The 21,500-nt window shown below is 42.6% G+C and overlaps 1 protein-coding gene across 1 annotated transcript; it reads left to right on the forward strand.

Annotated features, from left to right (window-relative positions):
* The first annotated feature begins 422 nt into the window (after nt 1–422).
* On the forward strand, nt 423–21,255 carry CIMIP7 (ciliary microtubule inner protein 7). Its single transcript, XM_089518121.1, has 4 exons — nt 423–486; nt 6,231–6,344; nt 17,536–17,613; nt 20,376–21,255. Exons 1-4 carry the CDS (start codon nt 460–462, stop codon nt 20,928–20,930), a joined length of 774 nt encoding a protein of 257 aa, XP_089374247.1. The 5' UTR covers nt 423–459; the 3' UTR covers nt 20,931–21,255.
* Nucleotides 21,256–21,500: the final 245 nt, after the last annotated feature.

Consider the following 21,500-nt stretch of genomic DNA (forward strand, 5'->3'; position numbering starts at 1 on the left):
ACATCCATACATGGTGATGGGAAATACTATGGCTTGGATGATTCTAACTTTAGCGCTCAGTTGTATATCTTTACCCTTTAGGATGTTGTGTAGTTCTCTCATTGCTGCCCCTCCCATTCCTTCTTCTTCTGATTTTTTTTGATGGCAGTCTCCATTCTAATCAACTTTCCTAGAGGTTGTAAAAAAAACCAACAACTCATCACCAACAAATGTCCACATTTCAGTGTAGGCTTTCCCCCCATCCCAGAGGAAAAGAATGAGCTCCAAATGTCACATAGAATAGGTAGACATCTTGTCCCTGATCTAACAATCAGTGCCTTTCTAAGAAAATAGTTGCTAAGTAACTGTGTAAACATGAGTGTCAAGTTCTAAGCCCAGGTCGCAGGCAGCTTCAGGTGGCTTCTCTGATAGCTGTGGGGACTGGCTGCTTCTACGTGGCTCCCCTCAAACTCTGAGGGGATGCCTAGCTCTATTGTAGGAACGTGGGTAAGCTCAATATGTGTCTCTGTGTTATGTGCATTCAAGTGGTTCCCTGTGATGGCCCTATCATGGGGTTTTCTTGGCAAGATTTGTCCAGAGGAGGTTTGCCATTGCCTTCCCCTGAGGCTGAGAGTGTGTGATTTGCCCAAGGCCACCCAGTGGGTTTCATGGCCAAGCTGGGAATTGAACCCTGGTCCCCAGAGCTGTAGTCCAACATCCAAACCACTATGCCATGCTGGCTCTCAAACCTGTGATAAATACTATCCGTGGCTGTTTATATGGCTCTCTGAGTAGTGCTTTTTTTTTGCTCGAAAAAGAATGCAGGGCTCACATCTCAGTGTAAACCCCCTTTTATGATCTGGATGTTCTCCATAATCTCTGGGTGTAGTAAAATCTCTGCGTTCATTTAGCGGTGAGAGAATGCATCCTTCACTGCTCTTTTCATTTTTGCCAATACTTGGTATCTACCAGGATCAAGCATTCACAAGTTCTGGCACAACTTACATCTGGACCATGTCATTAAATGAAGCTTTCCAGCTTGAAGGGATAAGCACTGAGAAATCTTTTGAGATCAGGTTGTGTGTGCGCGTGTGTGCATTGTGTTCCTTCAAGTCATTTCCAACTTATGGCAACTCTAAGGTAAACCTATCACAGGGTTTTCTTGGCAAGATTTGTTCAGTCTTTCTGATTGTAAAATTCTCAATTTCTTTCACTGAGCTCCTTGTTGGAGGGAGGAGAGGCGGAGCTCAGCTTTCTTTCTACCCTCCTTGCCTCCAAGATAGCTCTGTCTTTTAGATGCCAGGTTGTTATTTCGTTCATTTTTATGCCACCTTTTCCCCAGAAATGGACCCAAGGCAGCTCACAACAGAATTAAAAAACAAACAAACTTTGAAATAACTTTTAAAAACCAATTAAAGTCATCTACATTATATACTCAACTATAAGTCAACCTCATGTATATGGCGTGGGCAGGTTTGGGGACCAAAATTATGGATTTTTATATGACCCATGTATAAGTCGAGGGTAAAACTTTGGAGTATTTAACAAAGGATGTAAAGCTTGAAGGAAAGGAAAGGATGAAGGAAAGGAAAAGGATGCCAAAGGAAAGGGGGTTGTTGCTTCTTTTAGTTTGGACTACGCTCTTGCCTTTTGCCATTCTACTCAGAGAAGGAGATGGTTCATATTTATATAAGAGTTAAGATATAGAACTTACACTGACATATGAATAAGTAGACCTCATTTTTTGGAGTTGATTTTTTGACTAAAATTTCTAGACTTATACAAGAGTATATACAGTAGTTAAAAGTAATTAAAATTAGAAGTATAAAATTCATTCTCACACCTCACATCTGACATCACCTACCATGAAGGCAGAGTATATATCTACAAAGTGAATTGCAAACTGGGCACACATGAAGCAAAATCATAGATGCTTCACCGTATCCAAGTTTCAGCCCTGATCACTTAATTCAGTGGCACAATTTAGGGAGGCTGTATTTCATATTGTTTTCCTTCAGAAACACCCACATTTCTGGCTAACCCACTTGTTCCACATACCAAATGGCTGTTATTAGTAAGAAATACAGTATATTGACTAAATATAACATATGCATTCAAAGGGGCCAACAAATTACCTAGGGCTCAAAGAAGCCCAAACCAACACAGTCACATTTTACACTTGTCAGCTGTGCCTCTGGAAACTAGCCCACACCATTGTTCTGAATGTTATTATTCTGAATTTCAGGCAAACAGAATCATTTAAAAAGAAATAAACCTATAGGCTGTCTGGTCTAAACCATCTCCCTGATGGATGTTTTCTGAAAATGTTTCATGACAACGATGGGTCAGTTACTTTGGGAAAACCTCCCAGACAGGCAATTCATTTCCCCCCAGCGTAAACAGCATTTTTCTAATGTTTCTCTGAACTCACTTATTTTCCACCTTTTCTTGTCCGTTTCTTCATAGATATATGTTCTGCCTTTTCTTTTGACAGACATCAAAATATAAACACACACCTTCAAAATGCCTCTTCTCAATCTTTTCCTTCTTTCTTTTGTGCTGTAATATACCCATTTTATCCAGCTTTTCCCTCGCACTCTCTGTGGGTTGGCTTAGTTTGTCATCTATTGAATGAGACAAATTGCTGAGATACAGGGGTCTACAACCTGCTGATGAAAGATGGAGCTGGGCATTATTTTGCACCTGTGAGACCTTAAACATCGCACACAGGCCATGCAATGTAAACAGAAAAGTAGTCTTTGATAGGCTCCTGCTGTTCAAGCTCAGTCCTTCCTTTAAATTCTTGCCAACAGTACAAACAAATTCAGTACATATTCTGCCATAATCAGGACAATGTGTATTCCATTCTCACCCTACAAGTGTGGCACAGCCAGAACCCAATCTATTCACAACTATTACCTTTCTTTTTTAAAAAATCAAATTTTCAGCCAGGAAGATTAGAAATTGTACAGGAAAAGTCTAGTGAAAGCTCAAAAGGCAAGGTACTGAATATGATTTCTCGCAGTTGTATTGCTGTTGTGTGCCTTCAAGTCATTTTTTTTTTTTTTTTAGCTAAGGGTGATCCTAAGCCACACTTAACATAAGGTTTTCTTGGCAAGATTTGTTTGCCATTCCCTTCCTGTAAGGCAGAGAGAATGTCACTTCCCCAAAGCCACCCAGTGAGTTTCTGTGGCTGAGTGGAATTTGATCCTTTGTCTCTCAGAGGGCATTCACGCTTATGTTTTTGTCCCGCAGAGATCTGGATCTCCGTGGTGACACAATACAGGATCGATGTACCCGCTACAATTAATGTGACTGAATCTCTCTGAGGCATTTAAATCTTCTCCAGCGTTCACACATGCGCCACTTCACTTCCATATGGAGGTGCCTCCATATCCGGGAACGGTCCCCACAATCTGGATCTATTCGGTAGTGTATTCACACTACAGGAGCTCTGGATCGCTCTGGACCTTTAAAAAAAGATGCACTTAAGGACCCAGTGCCAAATACACCAGATTAAGCAGGTTTTTCCGCACTTCCCTCCTCCCCCCCCCCCACACAAATGGCGCTGGGTGCATTCAGGGTCAGTGAGTATATTGCGAAAATGACCCAGTTATTTCTGTGGTGTGGATGGGCCATAGTGTGGAGTTCCCTGAAAGTTAAAAGGAGTGGGTTTTGTTGACTTTCCGTTCGGATTAATGTAGCATTATTTCTCATTGATGCCAACGTCGTTTGAAAAACTACCTGCTTTTGTGGGTTATTTTTACTTTCTGTTCGAGTTAACCCCAAATGTCATGTGAAAAACAAACCACTTTCGTGGGTTGTTTCACTTTAAATCCAGTTTTCCACGGGATCTATCTCATGTGATAATGTCCATAGTGTATTTGAGGTAAAAGACATTCAGAACTGGTTTACTAGTCCTGCCATTTGTGAAATGCTAACAAGGTGTAATAAGGAGACCTTGGTCTGGGGAATTTATCATTAGCTCAAATAGAAGAGCGGTCTCTATCCTATGTATACGAAGATAGCCAAGGTAATAGGTCAACAGAGACAAGTTTTATGAAAACTGAATACTGTTTATTATTCATACACACATAAGACAATCATACACTCACACAATCACCCAAGAACTCCGGAATATAGTAAGTTAGCGTTGGATGGATAACATGAGGCTTTCTAATGGCAATATTCACCTGCTTTGGAGGTGCTCTGGGTCAAGATTGATGAAGACTCAGCAACACAGAGGGGAAGGAAGAAAGGGGAAGCAAAGTGAAACTATATCAGAATCTGACAGACATGAAGCCTGTCTGGATTCTAACATAGAACAATGACAAAAGCTTTGAGGGACCTTAAATAGGCCAAATCTTGCCTCAGGAGAAGAGTTGTCTGGTGTGAGACACCCTACTCACAGCAATGCTATCTCTTCCCTTGCAAGAGCACCTAGTCCCACCGTCATGGAAAGATAGTGCCATGGTGTGTAGTCAACATGTAGGTAAATACCATTGAATGATTGGGTGTTCTTTAACTACGACAAACAACAGGATTCAAAGCAGACCTTTGTCTTCTGTTTTCTGATCTTTGTTCCTGGTAAACCTTTGCCCTTCTATTTTCTTGGATTGGTTTGTTAAAATGTATAGCATGACAAACGTTTTGAGTTGTTGCTGCTTGTGATTTAGCTCTCACCCCAGACAAGTTAAATCCCTTTGGGGTTCGAGGCAACCGGCCTCTAGTTCCCAATGCAGATAAAAATGTCTGTGCATTAATGTTAAGGCACCAGGCAGTGCACAACCTGACAGTTCACACAGAGTAGCTTCTGGACTATATTTTGAATAGTTGATAACCAATAGCATGACACTTCTCTTTTGCAAGCACATCTTTAACAAAAAGACGAATTGCCCTCTTCACTTGAAATCATTGCAGAACAAGCTAATTGAAAGTAAATGAACATAATGTACAGTAGACATGGAGAAACTTTAAACAGGACATAACATTTGGGGGATGAGGGGCTCACCAGTTGATTGGCTGGAGAACTGGAGTGTTCTACGCATGGTTTTATTTTAATTGCCAAATGTTGGAGGATACATTATGCAAGCCTGCTTACGTTCCAAAATGTACAATTGTTGCAGAAAAGTGTTTTTCCAGTATAAAATTATGGTTCTTTTTCTGTCAGTTCCAAATTACAGTTATTACAGAATTTTGAACTTTAAAAAGTATCAGTGTGCGCTCAGTCCTGTCCTCTGTATAGCTTTATGTCATAACATGGTTTAGGTAAACTGTGGCTTTTACTGATGATTGGATATATAGTGCACCAACAAATAAATGTAAGGATGCATTAAGGTGGGCAGTACCATTTCCAGCAGGATTTGGAAAACTTACTTTGGGGGCTGTTGCTGTTGCTCTGTGCCTTCAAGTCATTTCCAATTTATGAAGACCCTAAGGCAACACTATCATGGGGTTTTCTTGGTAAGATTTGTTCAGAGGAGATTTGCCATTGACTTCTCTTGAGGCTGGGACTGTGTGACTTGTCCAAGGTCACCCAATGGGTTTCATGGCCGAGCAGGGAATCAAATCCTGGTACAGCACCCAGAATACACCACCCACCATGACTTATGTCTATGGCCACCCTGGCTGGGGGATTCTGGGAGCTGTAGTACAGAACAGTAACTTTTCCAAGTTCTAAAAACATGCAGGGGTAGCTTGGTTGGCCATTTAACAAATCCAAACAAAAATCTATTTAACAAATATTTAACAAATTGAAGAAATGCAAACAAAAATCAAGTATACTGTGCATTTTGGTTGGCCAATAAAGGTATCACTGATGGATTTTCCAAGTTCTGGAAGCACAAGATGGCAGTTTTGAAAGGGTTGCAGGCTGGCCGGCTGAACGGTCCTTTCAGCCATAGCAGGAACAAACTGAGACAGAAGGACTCTGTGGGTCTGGAGGACTGTGTTGATCCATGGTGTGTTGAAAGAGTTCTCCTGATTTCCACAAATGAAGCCTTCTTGTTCCCAGTGGGTAGCAAGTGAACTTCTTCAGAGATTTGCCTGTCTGCTTGGCCCTACTTGAAGAGCTGCTTTCCTTGTCAGTAATGAAAATAATAATGCATCCCTATACCACCCCTTCCTTCATTGTCAGAGGCAAAGTGTGACCTTCCCTGGCCCCATCAAGCTAACCAGCAAGTTTGGAGAGGCGGCCAGATTATAGTGCTCAATTGCTAATTAGGGGCTCCCTGTTGCCTGTCTTCCTCCAGCATGCTAACGGTTTCTATGGCAATGTCAGAAGCAAATGCAGGAGTGACTACACTCAGGAGTATCGGAAAGCAGCCCAACCACAACCTCCCGAGATCTTCCTGAAGAGGATGAAGGTGAGTGACTGAGGGGGGAGTCATAGAATCATAGAGTTGGAAGAGACCACAAGGGCCATCCAGTCCAGCCCCATTCTGCCATGCAGGAATTCACCTCATCAGTTCCAATCTTTACATCTTCATCCTTTTCTGACTGATACACATCTTGTACCCAACTTCCATGGGAAACATTTTAACCATTTTCTGGAGTCTATATCTACAGTTGGCCCTCCATGTCCACAGATTCTTTACCCATAGATTCAAGCATCCATGGCTTAGAAATATATAAATTCCAAGAGGCAAAGCTTGATTTTGCCATTTTGTATCAGAGACATCATTTTACTATCCACTGTATTTAATGGGACTTGAACATCCACAGATTTTGGTGTCCACAGAGGGTCCTGAAACCAAACCCCAGAGGATACCAAGGGCCCACTGTACTTTTTTTTTCTTTGAGTCTGTTTTAGTTTTCCTTGTATCTTTCCTGCGTGCTCTCTCTCAGTCAGCAAAAACTTGAAATGAGAGAAGAAAACAGTAAAGGTGCTGGTGGCATATTTGGAGTTAGGCTGTAATCCAATTGCAAGTCATGATCATGCTGCTAACTAAGGTCCAAAACACAGTACAGAAATAATCTAGACCTCATTCCCACTTACAGATAAATTGGTGTGCGATTTGAATCGATAGATCAATTTGACAACAGAGCGTGGGTCCCACTGCATTTGCCCCAATCGCATTTTCCCCCTCTAAAATAATCCACTTGTAGTTCCCATTCATGCATGAATCAGTTCAAAATGGGTCCACTCCAGCTGGCTGAAGGACAAATTTAAATTGATTCTAATCCACATCTGGTTCACACTTGCGCAGAATCGATTTATCGAAAAAGACGTGGAAAACATCAGTGTCAAAAAGATGTGGATTAAATGGGTCTAGCGCATGGCCCCCCCCCTCTCGGAATTGCTTCAGCAATTCAGTTTAAGTGGTTCAAACCACTGATGGATGATATACTCTCTACCCTTTTGCAATTGTATTATTGCTCCTTTCCAAAGAGTTTAGAGCAGTGGCATCACTGGGGCATGTGTGTGCAGGGGGTGCAGACTGCACTGGATGACACCCCAGAGGAGGAGTGACACCTGTTTGGGCCCTCTTCTCTCTTTGGAGCAAGAGGGGTCAATCTGCGTGTTTCCCGGTAGCTCTACCATGGGCCTTTCTCCCTGGGGTGGAAGGCCATCGATGGTGGAGAAGGAAAGCCTGATGCCAGGACAAGATGGAGGGGCGAATGTGCACCTTTCCTGGCTGCTCTGACATTGGGCTTTCTCCCTGCAGCTGGGTGAGGCAGTGGCTGGGGAGGAGAGGCAAGGGAGTCCACTGCAACCTGACAACCTGCGGGGAGGGGGTCTGCTGGCCAGGGAGGGGGATGCAGGTGAGCAAGTTATGGGAGGGGTGGGACAGCCTTTTAAACTTCCCCAGCAGCCCTCCACACCAGATGATACCAGTGGTATCACTAAGGGGTGCGGGGGATGCGGCCCATACTGGGTGACATCCCACAAGATGGGTGACACCTGGTCACCCACCCACCCCCACCCCCCACACTCCCTAGCTACGGCCCCATTCTCCTTATGAGGGCAGTGATGCCACTGGGTGACACCATAGAGTAGTTACACCACTGGCTCAGAGCACCAAAATATGAGTTTGCAGATGGCCTCCCATCACAGAATTACTAGGCTTGGACCTACTTAACTTCTGTTACAGGACTGCAACACCATCTTGAAGATCTGTCTTGGAAAGTAGACCTTCATCTTGTGTCTCACCTCAGCTACTTTTTAGGAGAAGGGACATTTTCTTTGGGGGTGCCAATATTAATGTTCCCCAGTTCTGAGGATTGAAATGGCTGATGAGTGCTTTCCGAAAGCATTCATAAATGTGGTGCTAATTCCATTCTTCCTTCAGAACTGGGAAAATCAGAGGCTGGGGAGGATCCAAACAGAGGCTGCATCCACACTGCAGAAATAAACCAGTTTGATAACACTTTAACTGCCATGGCTCAGTGCTATTGAATTTTGGGAATTGTAGTTTGTTGTGACACCAGAACTCTCTGGTAGAGAAGGCTAAATCCTCACAAAACTACAGTTCCCAGAATTCAATAGCACTGAGCCATGGCAGTTAAAGTGGTGTTAAACTGGATTATTTCTGCCATGCGAATGCAGACATAGACGTGTTGCCAACAGGCCTCTCTACAGCCAGGAAAGAAGAGAAGTTTGGAAAGGAGGCAGCCAGCTGCTTAACTTGAGTTTAGGCAGTGTGTACATTTCTATGTGCATGATGCCCAGGATAAACATCTGAATTCAGTCTGGATAACGCTGCTTCTCAAAAACTGATTATTTTACCCCGTTTGACTTCTCTGCACATCTTCCAACTGTTCTCATTATTCCCAGCCCCTTTGCATGGGAACAAAGTAGTTCAAGGTTCTGGGAACTGTACAAATTATGACATAATATAACACATTGTAATATAAAATGGTTTTCGAATAAAAAGAGCTTTGGGGGAAGCTATGTTAATGGCTTTGTATTTATGATCAGTTTTATGAAGATGTGAAAACCACACTCATAGAACCTAACAACTTCTAATAGCCCAGAATGTTGTTAATTGCATCTTAATTATCCTCCTGCTGTTTCAAATAGCTGCTTGGAGGGCTTTTATATTGGAAATGTGAATATACATTTCTCAAATAAAAAAAATAATTGATTTTTAAAAAGATACAGCAAATTCTAAGGATTTGAGGCTAACACCTGTGAAAGTTATTCTCATTTGTTAGCTGCTGGTGGGAAGAATACCCAAGTCCATTGCAGGCCGCTCTTTTCTGCTTCTGGGAGAGCCTGGTTGTCTCCTGTTGCTGTGATAGGGAAGTACGAGTGCTCCTTTTATGAATTCTACCTGCTGGGATTTGGGGTAGTAGCTAAGCTCTATTTAATTGCCTTGGCAATATCGAGAACAGCATGTTGTGGATTAGACTCCTGCCACCACATCCTGGCAGTGACAGTAAGAGGCTTGGCATCTGTCCCTATTAGCTGATAAACAGAGCTGACTTTTAAATCTCTACCAGGAACCTACAGCAGTATTTACCTGTTGTCAGGACTCTTGTTTTGCTGTACATCAGCCCCTTCTATGCCTGAGGTCCTGTCACATCCCAGCATTGTAGAGGCAAGTAGCAGAGTACTGTGTTGTGATAATGGGCATATATCATGTGTCACATTTGTTCTGCTCAGATCATCTCTTTGACTGATTTTTTCCCTTTGCAAGAGGGAATCTCCCGCTGCTGATTCCTGACTACATTACATCTTAATCACCAGATAAACAATAGCACTCAATATAGATCTGTAGGAAACATATCTAGTGTGACTCTAGAGTAGGGAGATCAGAAACAACCAACTGGTCTTCTCTCCATGAATATTGGTATCCATTTGAGCAGCTGCTACTTTTCCCATTCGCAGCATGTTAACATGACAAGCTGCACTGTTGATATTTGCTCTTCAGAAACTTAATAATGGTACAAAAGCCTTTGCAGTCTGAGTGCCCTGAAGCACTTTATCTTGCCCCTAGACACAATTGTATTTTTAATGATACTATAATAAAAAAAAGTTTGCTAGCAGCTTAACTTGTACTAAAATTTTGGTTTTCAAACACTGTAAAGGAGATGGTTCCATCTCTCTTTGAATGATGAAGCCCATGTTAGTTGATGGTGCTGACTTCATTATGAAGCTTGGGCACAAATGAAAGGGTGGCAAATATACCTCTCACCCGTGACTGAAATAGGTATCTGGGGAACCAAATGGTTTCCAAGAATACAGAAGAAAATGGCAATAGTTCAGTGTCAGAGGACATGTTTAGCATACAGATAGCCCCTAGTTCAATCAGTTCTCAATATCTCCAGTTAAAGGAGCTCAGACCTCTGCCTGAAACTGTAGGGAGCTGCAGAGATAGATGGAAGGATCTATGTATGATCTGACTCGATATAGGAAAGTTATATATACTTGGAAGTCAGCCTTGTTGTATGCCATTTGCCCTTGCACTGGGATTGGGTTGTCAGTGCTTGCTGCTAGGTTTTCAATCATAGCTCACTTGTTAAGTCATTGAATGGGACATGCTTTTCTGCATATATTGAATGTGGGATGGAGGTAAATGACCTCATAAGCAGAGTATTTGAAGATGAAGTGAAAAATAAGAAGGGCCATAGTTCTGTCACAGAACATGTGGCTTGGACACAGGAGGTTACAAGCTTGAAGGATGTCAGATGTCAGGAAGGATTTGCATGAGGTCTTGAGAATTACTGCCAGCTAGAGTAGATTATAGATAATAATAAATAAATAAATCATTTATTTGTAGCCCGCTTTTCCTGGGTAGATCAAAGCGGGTAACATGGTTGTATACAATATACAAATTGTAAAAACAATCAATCAATACATCAATATAAAAACAATTAAAACAAGGTTAAAAAATACAAGCTAAAACATACAGACTAGCTGTCTCAAAAGTGCATGTGCGGTGTGCAGTGGGGAGATAACAGATGTTACAATGTCTGGGGAAAGGCTTGTTCGAAGAGGAAGGTTTTTAACCTCTTCCTAAATTGGTCAAGGGAGGTGACTGAGCGGAGCTCGCCGGGAAGAGAGTTCCAGAGCTGCGGGGCCGAGATAGAATACGCCCTCTGAGCAGTTGCAGCATATTTTGTGTCTGGAACCCTCAACAGTTGCTTCCCGGCTGATCTGAGAGCGCGGGGCGGATTGTATGGGGAGAGGCGGTCCTCCAGGTACCCTGGGCCCAAGCCATTTAGGGCTTTATAGGTTATAACCAACACCTTGTATTGTGCCCGGAAGCGAATAGGCAGCCAATGTAGATCTTTCAAGACAGGTGTTATGTGGCTGGTCCTGGAGGATCCAGTGACCAGTCTTGCTGCCATGTTCTGAACCAGTTGTAGCTTCCGAGTATGGTACAAGGGTTGCCCCATGTAGAGCTCATTACAGAAATCCAACCGTGAGGTCACCAGAGCATGTACCACCGTTTCAAGGTCCCCCCAGCCCAGGTAGGGGCGCAGCTGGCGTATCAGCCGAAGCTGATAACAGGTGCTCCTGACCGTTGCATCCACCTGAGATGTAAGGCGGAGTGACGAGTCCAGAAGCACCCCCAGACTGAGAACGGAGTCCTTCAAGGGGAGCATGACCCTGTTCAGGACAGGTGGACAAATATCCTTCCCCGGGCCCGGGGAACCTATCACGAGCACTTCCATTTTCTCTGGATTCAAACTGAGTCTGTTTTCCCTCATCCAGATGGGATAGACTAGAGGGGCAGTGGTTCTTGTAAGCAGTGTTCATATGGCATATAGATGAATTGTGAACTTTTATTATGTATATGTTATGTACACCATCTGTTTACAGGGTACTTTACAAATGTGAGTATTGAACCACCTATCAGGCTTGATAGGCCCCTTCCTCAAGGGGACTGACAGTCTGAAATCAGAAGAGGGAAATGAGAAGAAAGAGTGGGGCATGAAGGCTGGGATTAAAAGAGGAAGAATGAGGGAGTATTTCAGTTACACATGGATTGGTTACTATCTTTCTGTGGGTTGTTATTGGAACACTGGGGTTTTCTTAGCAGGCTTCTTCTGGGTGGGGTTCCATTGCCATCCTCTGAGGCTGAGAGAGAGTGGATAGCCAAAGGTAGGTTTATGCAGCCTAGCTAGGATTCACACCCTGGTCTCCAGAGTCATAGTACCTTACCACACAGGGCACAGAAGTAGGGTCAGTTCGCATTGGTCGATGCGTATTCGCGTTATATCGCATTGGTGTTTCACACCTGTGAGCTCAGAATACGTATTGAGCAATGCAATATAACGTGAATACGCATCGACCAATGCGAACTGACCCTACTTCTGTGCCCTGTGTGGTAAGGTCTTATGACTCTGGAGACCATTCACGGCGGGGTTCCGAACTGAAGGCAGCCGGCTCCTCCGTTTTGCGAGTCCGCAAAATTAGTGGATTCACGGGGTCTGTATTGATGGCCAGTGCGAAACCTCTGCTGCTTTGGCTGGTGTGTACATCCAATCCGCTGGTTCTCCTGAAGACCACTGGGTTACAAATTTCCCATGATGCTGCGCTGGAATTTCCCCCATCTCCTTCCGCTGGCCCTTTCCCCTTTCAGGACAACCGCCGGGGCTGGGGAGCTATTTTTCCACTGAACGAGATAAAGCAGAAACCTTTTGTGTGTGTGTGTGTGGGGGGGGGAATGTATATGTATATGTGTGTATATATGTATATGTATGTATGTATACACACACACACACACACACACACACACAAAGATATGTGTGTAAGCATATACATGCAGCACTACACTTTCGGCTGCTCCACAGTTTGTGTGTGTGTGTGTGTGTGTGTGTGTGTGTGTGTATGTATATGTGTGTATATATGTTTATGTATATGTGTGTGTATGTATGTGTGTGTGTGTGTATATATATATATATATATATATACATGCAGCATTACACTTTCGACTGCTCCACAGTTTGTGTGTGTGTGTGTGTGTGTATATGTATATGAATATATACACACACACACACACAAAGATGTGTGTGTAAGAATATACATGCAGCATTACACTTTCGGCTGCTCCACAGTTTGTGTGTATATATATATATGTGTGTGTGTGTGTGTGTGTGTATGTATACACACACACACACAGGGAGATGTGTGTGTAAACATATACATGCAGCATTACACTTTCGGCTGCTCCACAGTTTGTGTGTGTGTGTGTGTGTGTGTGTATATAATGTATATGTATATGTGTGTATATATGTGTGTGTGTGTGTGTATATATATATACACACACACACACACACAGAGACAGCTGTGTGTGTACACATATAAATACGGCTTCACACTTTTGGCAGTGCCACTATGTGTATATATGTGTATATCTGTGTGTGTGTGTATACACACACACACACACACATATATATATACAAACACTCAAGCAGACAGATGTGTGTGTACACATATAAATACAGCATCACACTTTTGGCTGTGGCACAGTGTGTTTTTGTATATATGTGTGTGTGTTTGTGTGTGTATATATATATGTGTGTGTGTGTGTGTGTGTGTGTGTATATATTAACACTCATACAGACAAATGTGTGTGTACACATAAAAAAGGCATCACACTTTTGGCTGTACCACTATGTGTATATGTGTGTATATCTATAGATGTATATATGTGTGTGTGTGTGTGTGTATACGCTCATACAGACAAATGTGTGTGTACACATAAAAAGGCATCACACTTTTGGCTGTACCACCACGTGTATATGTGTGTATATCTATCTGTGTGTGTGTGTGTGTGTGTGTGTGTGTGTGTATAAACACTCATTCAGACAAATGTGTGTGTACACATAAAAAAAGGCATCTCACTTTTGGCTGTACCACTATGTGTATATATAAGTATGTATGTATATATATAAGTATGTATGTATGTATTTATGTGTGTGCATATACAGTGGACCCTTGTTATACGCTGGGGTTTGGTTCCAAGATCCCCCGCGTATAACAAAATCTGTGTATGCTCAAGTCCCATTAAGTATAATGACATAGCAAAATTGTGTCCCTAATAAAAAATGGAACATCAAGGTAAATTTATACTTTTTTGGAACATTTTCAAACCGTGTATGCTTGAATCCGTGTATAAAAAATCCGTGTATAAGAAGGGCCGACTGTATATATATATACATACACACACACACACACACACACATATACAGATGGTGCATACCCCTTTCATAAGTGGCTAAAGGCAGCAATTCTCGCGATATTACACGCTAAACAGTGACCTCATCCTTCACCCTGGAAGTTAAAAATGTTGCCCCCATTCAGAGCCCCACAGAGCATGCACAAGGCTGCTGATGCGCACCAGCCAATACACATTGTATTGGGCTGGTGTGGTTATCCACTCTGCACTTGCCTCGCTTTGCCTGAATACGCATTGGCCGATTCGCAAAACCTCGATTCGGAAGGCCGCCCAGGTGTGAAACAACAGTGCGATATGACGCAAATACGAATCGGCAAAGCGTATTCAGAGAGCGCGGGTGTGAATGAACAATGCGATATAACGCGAGTATGCATCGACCAATGCGAACTGACCCTACTTCTGTGCCCTGTGTGGAAAGGTCCATAGTCCAATTCTCAGACCACTACACCATGATGGATATTCAGGTGTGCCCTATGCTGAGAGGCCATGCATGTGCTGACAGCCCATAGCCAGGAACTGGGGGGGGGATACCTCTGAAAGAAAGCAAAGCGGGTCTTCAGTTGCCAGCTTGCAAGCATTTGGCAGGCATCAATGAAAGGCACAATAAAGAATCCCTTAAAATGGTCACTCCTGGTGGCATATTGATTCAATTTGTCTGCCAAGAGAGTATTTCTTGAAGTTGACAGCTGCATATTGAACAGTCTGCATTTCCACACAGCAGTGCTGAGCAGCTTCTTCAACAGGGAGGAAAGGGCCCAGCCGTCCAACACTGCGCAGGATAAGGCCCTGTAAGTGATGACTAACAATAAGTTTTGTTTGCCTGAGAATTGAATGATTTGTTTTCTTTTTGTTGACATTAAATGTTATTTCAATAAAAAGATGACATATCACTTAACAATACAGCCTTGTTACAACAGGCTTTTAGGAACTCTCTGCAGGAGCTTTTAGTAGTGTGCTGTTTTGTAAATTTATTTACTGTATTTTTAATAGATTTTTATAAATGGTTTTAATGCACCATGCATTTGTGAATGTTTTTCTTTATGTTTTTGTATATATTTTTATATGTTTTTTTTAACTTGAGTTCATTCTCTGGGAAAAGCAGCACATATGACCAAATAAGAAGGAAAAACAGTGACAACATAACCACTCGTTGATGCTGTTGGTGTGTGCTTTCAAGTCGTTTCTGACTTATGGTGTCCCTATCACAGGGTTTTCTTGGCGAGATTTGTTCAGAGATTTGCCATAGCCTTCCCCTGATGCTGAGAGCATGTGACTTATCCAAGGCCACCCAGTGGGTTTCATGGCTGAGCTGGGAACTGAACCCTGGTCTCGAGTTGTAGTCCAACACTCAAATCACTGTGCCACACTTCTAGACAACCACTCATTAAGAGGGGCTAGTACAAATCATTGATTATTAGTGGGCTTGTGTGATCATGAAATGTGAAATAGCTCAAGGAAAAGCTTACTAGTCACCAACAGCTCTGAGAGTTTAGATACACGTTACTTGGAGATCTAAACAATCTATTGTTTACGGATGAGATACTTTCATTGCCAAAGGAAAAATGAAAGGCAGAAACATAGGATGGGTGGCATCTAGCTTTATAACATTATATATGACAAGGATTCTAGGGGTTTTAGTAGAGCACAAGCTGAACATGAGTTACTAGTGTGATGCAGCAGGAAAAGGAAAAGCCAACACAATTCTAGTTAGCAAGAATGTATGTATGGCCAGAAAAAGGGGCCTGCCTGCCTGCCTGCCTGAATACCCCTCCATACAGTCTGAACTGAGAACAGCAGCAATAACATTTTGACAAAATGCAGGCCTATGACTAACATCATCACTTTTTCCCTTTCTCCTGTATGATTTTTAACACCTTTGCTTGATGAAGAAGCCAGTGGAGCTTTGAAAGTTTGCAACATGTATTTTGAGCATTTGGCCTGATAATAGTATCACTGTTTTGTGGTTTTTGGATGTTATTGTAAAATGTAGGCCTGTAACCCTAACATCATAAGTTTTCTTCTCCTGTGTGATTTTTAATATCTTTGTCTCATGAAGAAGCCAGTATGGCATCAATAACTTGCATGATGTTATTTTGTGCTTCTTAGTTTTCTCAATAAATGTATCAGTTTTGTGGATTTTAAATCATTCTTATCTCTGGTCATAGCTTTTCTTGGTTAGCTGTCAAGAATGTACCCTTGATGCCCCTGATCTGGATTACTATAGCAATTGTGCTTTTTGTGTAGCCCAACCCATCAACTGGATTCTGGGACAAAATGGGTGGGAGCTGCATAGCCTACAACCAAGGGTGACACATGGACTGGTTTTGTAAGTAATCAGTTCATTACAAAAGCACCATAAGCTTCCAGTGATCTTTCTAAAGCCCCACTTTCATGACCTTCATGGGAGTCTGCTGGATGATCATTTGTCCCTATGCCTCTTTATGGGGCAACAGCTATGGCATGTCCACCTTCTAAACATCTGCAGGATCCATAGGTTTTTGATTGTTAAGACTGCCCATTTGCTTGTCCAGGCCTTGGTTATTTCAGGCCTGGACTATTGCCATAGCCTACTGGTAGGTTTGTCTTTTTGCTCTCTTACTCCTCTGGTTTTAATCCAGAACAGTGCTGTCTTGGTTGTCTTAAATCTCCCCAAATACTCCCATGTTTCTTCCTCTCATAGATCTTTCCAGTGGCTTCCAGTTTGGGTCAGGGCTCCTTATATGTTTTTGGTCCTAGTATTTAGGCCCCTGTGGTTTAACCTCCCCCCATATTTGGCAGCTTGGCTAGCATGGTATGTACCATCTAGAAATTTAAGATCTGCAAAGTATTATTGGCAGTTTTACCCATGCGTATAGCTCTGTCAAGGCTGTGAGGATCTGGCTCCATGTTTGAGGAGCATCTGATCCACTTTCATAAAGGGTTGAAAACTTTCCTCTTTGATTTGACACATTAAGTTGCTGAGCATACCTAAGGTGGCTGAAATGGGTAGTGATGGAGGATTTTGTTTGTTTTTAGCATATTATTTTAGTATTTTTTGGTGTGGTGTTTTATCATTCACTTTTTACTGTATATGTTCTAATTTACCACTCTTTGGTAGAGTGGGTGTTATAAAGAAATGTTGTTATTCAAAGAAGCAGTCCTTTGGAGTTGCATTGGACTGCTTTGGAGTTGTGTCCATTATCACATCACTTCCAAGATCATAGTCGTTTCATTTCACAGGTGGAGAACCTGAGGCTGAGATTTAAGGCCAGAAAGATGGTACGTATTCCTCCATAGCTCCTCAGTTTGTAGAATCTCTGATCTGTGTGTTGTGCTAGTCCTCAACAAGATTAAGATCAGCAAATCTCATTTTCTGTTCCTTGTTGGCCCAGCTGCAGGCTGTACCTTTTACATGGATCTAACCTTGGTTTGTGTTCTTTTCAAGGAAACCCCTTCAAAGCACATATTCTCCAAGCACGACAACAGGCATGCCTTCCCAGGATCAGCAACGTATTTTGAGAGCGTGAGTATGCAGGCAGGATACGCCTGTGGATTTCTGTCAGCTCCTTGTCTCCCCACCCGACATAGCAAAAGAACAGGCAGAGAAGTTAATCAAAGGAGTGGTTGATTAGGGCCATTATTTTCATTCCTAATGTGATTAGCTTCCCTTGGCAGCTGCCAGGAACTGGGATGACATCAACTGGCTACATTTGATGAAGCACTATTTAAGAAAGGACTGTGTGCTCCACAGGTAGCCTAAGGTTGTACCTCCGCTCCTGGTAGCTGACAGTCTCACATCCAATAAGTGCCTGATGTACTCCAAACAGTGGCACAGAGCTGGGAGGGAGGGGTTTTTGCATTTGGTCATCTCTTGCCACATCATGAATTGTTAATACAGATTTGTTTTGTAAGAATCCTTCCACAGCTGAACACAGGCATCCAGATGCACCATTAAGGAAAGAATCAGGCAGAAAGGAAGAGGCAGTGTTATTGGGTCCTTCATGAGTTCCTTTACACTATACCCTTTACACCAGGGTTGGAGAACCTGTGGCATTCTGGATGTTGTTCAGCTACAGTTCTTATCATGCTCCATCACTGGACTTGTTGGCAGAACTGACAGGAGATGAAGTCTAACAATATCTAGTGAGCTGTGTATTTCCTATCCCAGAATAGAGGCAAGTTCTGGTCAGTAATGTAGCAGTAGATTGCTAAATTTAGGAGGTCAGGACCACATAAATTATGTGATTTAGTGCAAGAAATTGGCATCCTGAAATTTTCAGCATTTAAAATATTTTTCTAGTCATTATGGCTGCAAAGACAAGGTTGGAAATAGGGATGAAAATCCTCAACTCTTTCATTCTTTGTGTGCAAGGATAAATAATTGGTTTTCCCCCTGCTGTGGGAGAAAATGATTATTCCTTTGTTGTATTATCCTCGTACTCAAAATGCCTCAATCTTTTGGAGGAATTATTCTGTACAGAAAGTCATGTGGGCTTTTTTTGTGCAAAAATTGTTTTCTGTGCAGAAAAAAAAGGGTGGGGGTGTTGCACAAGAAACTTATTTTCAACTGAGAAAATAGATTGTTGTCCACTGGCCTCCTGCTATGTTTTCTATGTAGAATAATTCCACCACGACACTTAAGAAGTGGGAGAAAATTGTGCAAGATTCTCACTGCTCTATTATTCCTCCCATTTTCTTGATCTAGGAATGAACAATAACAAATATTCTTTGCATCCCTACTTGGGAAATATTAGTTAAATGGAAGGTGAATTTGCAGAAGCCATAGTACAGAGCTTTGGTCAGATTTCCATTGATCAACACATGGATCTAGACAGTCCTTTATAGCTATTCTTACCAGAAAGCATTGCAAAAATTAGGAAAAGATTGCATTAAAAAAAATCTTTGCCTGGCTAATACACACTACAGAACCATTTTCCAAATGCAGATTTTTTTTTTAAAAAAAATGCTGGTTTTAAAAGATAGGAATAGACATATTCTTGGTACTATATTAGGTATGTCATGCAAGATAGCCCTATCCGTCTCCAGAATATTTTTAAGACAGTGATGGCTATATAAACCTATAGCAACTCTAAAGCAACCCTACCCCTGGGTTTTCCTGGCAAGATTTGTTCAGATGGGGTTTGCCTTTGCCCTCCTCTGACTTGTCCAAGGTCACCCAGTGGGTTCCCATAGATGAGTGAAGATTTGAACCGTGGTCTCCAAGAGTTATAGTCCAACATTCAAACCACTATTTACAATATAAAACTGGCAGAAGATGGTAATGAATCATGGGATTGTGGCATGAGATGATCTTTTGATTACTATTTGGAGAACTGATACATAATCAGGTGCTGATGGCAAGAGATTCACTCTAGAGTGATGGCAAATTTAACTACTAGAACAGTCACAGTGAATGGTATGACTCCTGTGACTTGCCCAAGGCAGGGACGTAGCCAGGATTTTGGGAAGGGGGGTCCAGACTAAGTGCCACCATTATAATAGGGCTTGGGCGCAGCAGCATGCACCATTCATTGTATCTAACGGAAGGGGGAGGGTCCAGACCCCACGGACCCCCCCCCCCAGCTACGTCCCTGCCCAAGGTCACCTAGTGGGTTTCTATGGCTGACTGGGGATTTGAACCCTGATGTCCAGAGTCATAGTCCAATTCTCAGACCACACTGGCTCTCCACCATTCCTCCCTTTCAGTTTTGTTGCTGATATTGCTGCCATCATGTTATACAGATGGGCGGAAGCAGAAGGCTGATGGGGGTAAGGGTGGAGAGAGGTTTAAAGACCACAGTATTACTACTATCATAGAGACGAGAACAGTTTTTCAATACAGAATTGGGCCTAGAGCAGTGGTTCTCAAACTGTGGGGGGCAGGGTTCCCCCAGCTGTATGTGTGGGGGGAGAGACTTGGAAACCCTGATCTCTCCTCCTCCACTTCTCAACACGTGTTAAATATTGAATTTGCTTAAGTAAAACTGTTCTAATTTGAACAATGTTATTCCCTTATAAAATGTAAAAAATATGAACATAACATGAATGTGCAAATGAAAATACACACACTAAACAAACAAAATAGTTGTTTTCATATACCAGTGAGGGTGTCAAAAATGTATTTTTTCCAAGGTGAGATCAAAGCCAAATTGAGCCCAGAGTAGTTAACTCATCACTAGTTCCTACTAAAAGAGGATAAGAGAATTTTCCAGTAACTTTCACTCCTCTAAATGCTTTTAACATTTGTCTTTACCTGTGAAGAATCTTCTCTTTGCTTCATGGCAGGGCTTAGGAAGGAAGAGAATAGAGGGGAGCCTTCCCAGCACACACAACCTAATCGACTGGATCCCCCTGAAGGAAGAGTTACAACGTGAGAGGCCCCTTATCTCGAGTTACCAGGCTGACTTCCGCTCCAGAGAGAAGATCCCCCAGTTGCTAGTCCGGCACGCTTACCTGGAAAGACAGCCCCTCCTACGCACCCCTAGCACCACCTACCAGCACACGTTCCGGAGCTATTCTTTGAGGGAACCCTACCCCAGGGTACTCAAGCCGCACGCACAAGAGATGGAATTTAAGGAGCAAGGGACAACTGCTCCTGCCTCCGACGAGACCACTGCTTCTGCTTCTAGTGAGACCACTGCTCCTGTCTCTGGCGAATCAACTGCTGCTCCCACCTCTGGTGAGCCCACCGTTCCTGCACCCAGTGAGCACACTGCAACAGAAGCCAACCCAGTGGCAGAAACCCTTGCTCCAGAGGGAAAACCCGTCTACACGCGTCCAATGTCTTCCAAGCTACCCCGATGGACGGTCTCTGACTGTTTGCAGTGGCACACTTGCTGACTGGACACCCAATGTTTCCTCTGTTTTTGTCTACGGGAAGTTAAATGCCCCTTTGTACAAGGTTAAGAATGGGAGAAACTTAAAATCTTGCTGGACTACATAACTTCCGTCTTGTGTGAGAAATGAAGGGGCTGTACTGCTGTGACTTTTCTACAGGCCTCCCCATAAGGGCTTTGTCAGTAAGGAGGAATGTATATCTGGATTCCACTTACTTAATTTAACCTGTAAATAGCATACTTGCATTAACAGTCAATTTATGTTTAATGATTTACTTTAAAGGTAGCTATTAACTTGCTGTCTTGAGTCCCTGTATTGAGAAAAAGGTGGGATATATGTAAATAAAATAATAATAATAATTTTTAAAGTATGGGTTGGTGGAGGAAAAGGGTAAGGGAAGTATTTAGGTGAACTGGCAGGTTAGGTTAATCCGCCTCTGTTCTGAAGTCTACTTTAGTTTTCAAAGCCTTTGGATTTTGTCATAAGTGGCTGTAAGATCAACTTTTAGCCTTGCTTATGACTGTAGTTTTCATATCCAAGAAACCTGATTTTAATTCACCAAGAGCCTGTCTC

Source organism: Sceloporus occidentalis, unplaced genomic scaffold (assembly GCF_023333645.1).
Source record: "Sceloporus occidentalis isolate IW3139 unplaced genomic scaffold, rSceOcc1.0.p SCAF_1, whole genome shotgun sequence".
Taxonomy (NCBI): domain Eukaryota; kingdom Metazoa; phylum Chordata; class Lepidosauria; order Squamata; family Phrynosomatidae; genus Sceloporus; species Sceloporus occidentalis.

What these genes read in the sequence shown, in the direction of transcription:
- CIMIP7 (XM_089518121.1), top strand. Translation starts at nt 460, where the DNA reads ATGCCTAGCTCTATTGTAGGAACGTGG. An exon ending in TCTTCCTGAAGAGGATGAAG is followed by an intron (nt 6,345 to 17,535) that starts GTGAGTGACTGA and finishes GTTCTTTTCAAG; the next exon opens with GAAACCCCTTCAAAGCACAT. An exon ending in CAGCAACGTATTTTGAGAGC is followed by an intron (nt 17,614 to 20,375) that starts GTGAGTATGCAG and finishes GCTTCATGGCAG; the next exon opens with GGCTTAGGAAGGAAGAGAAT.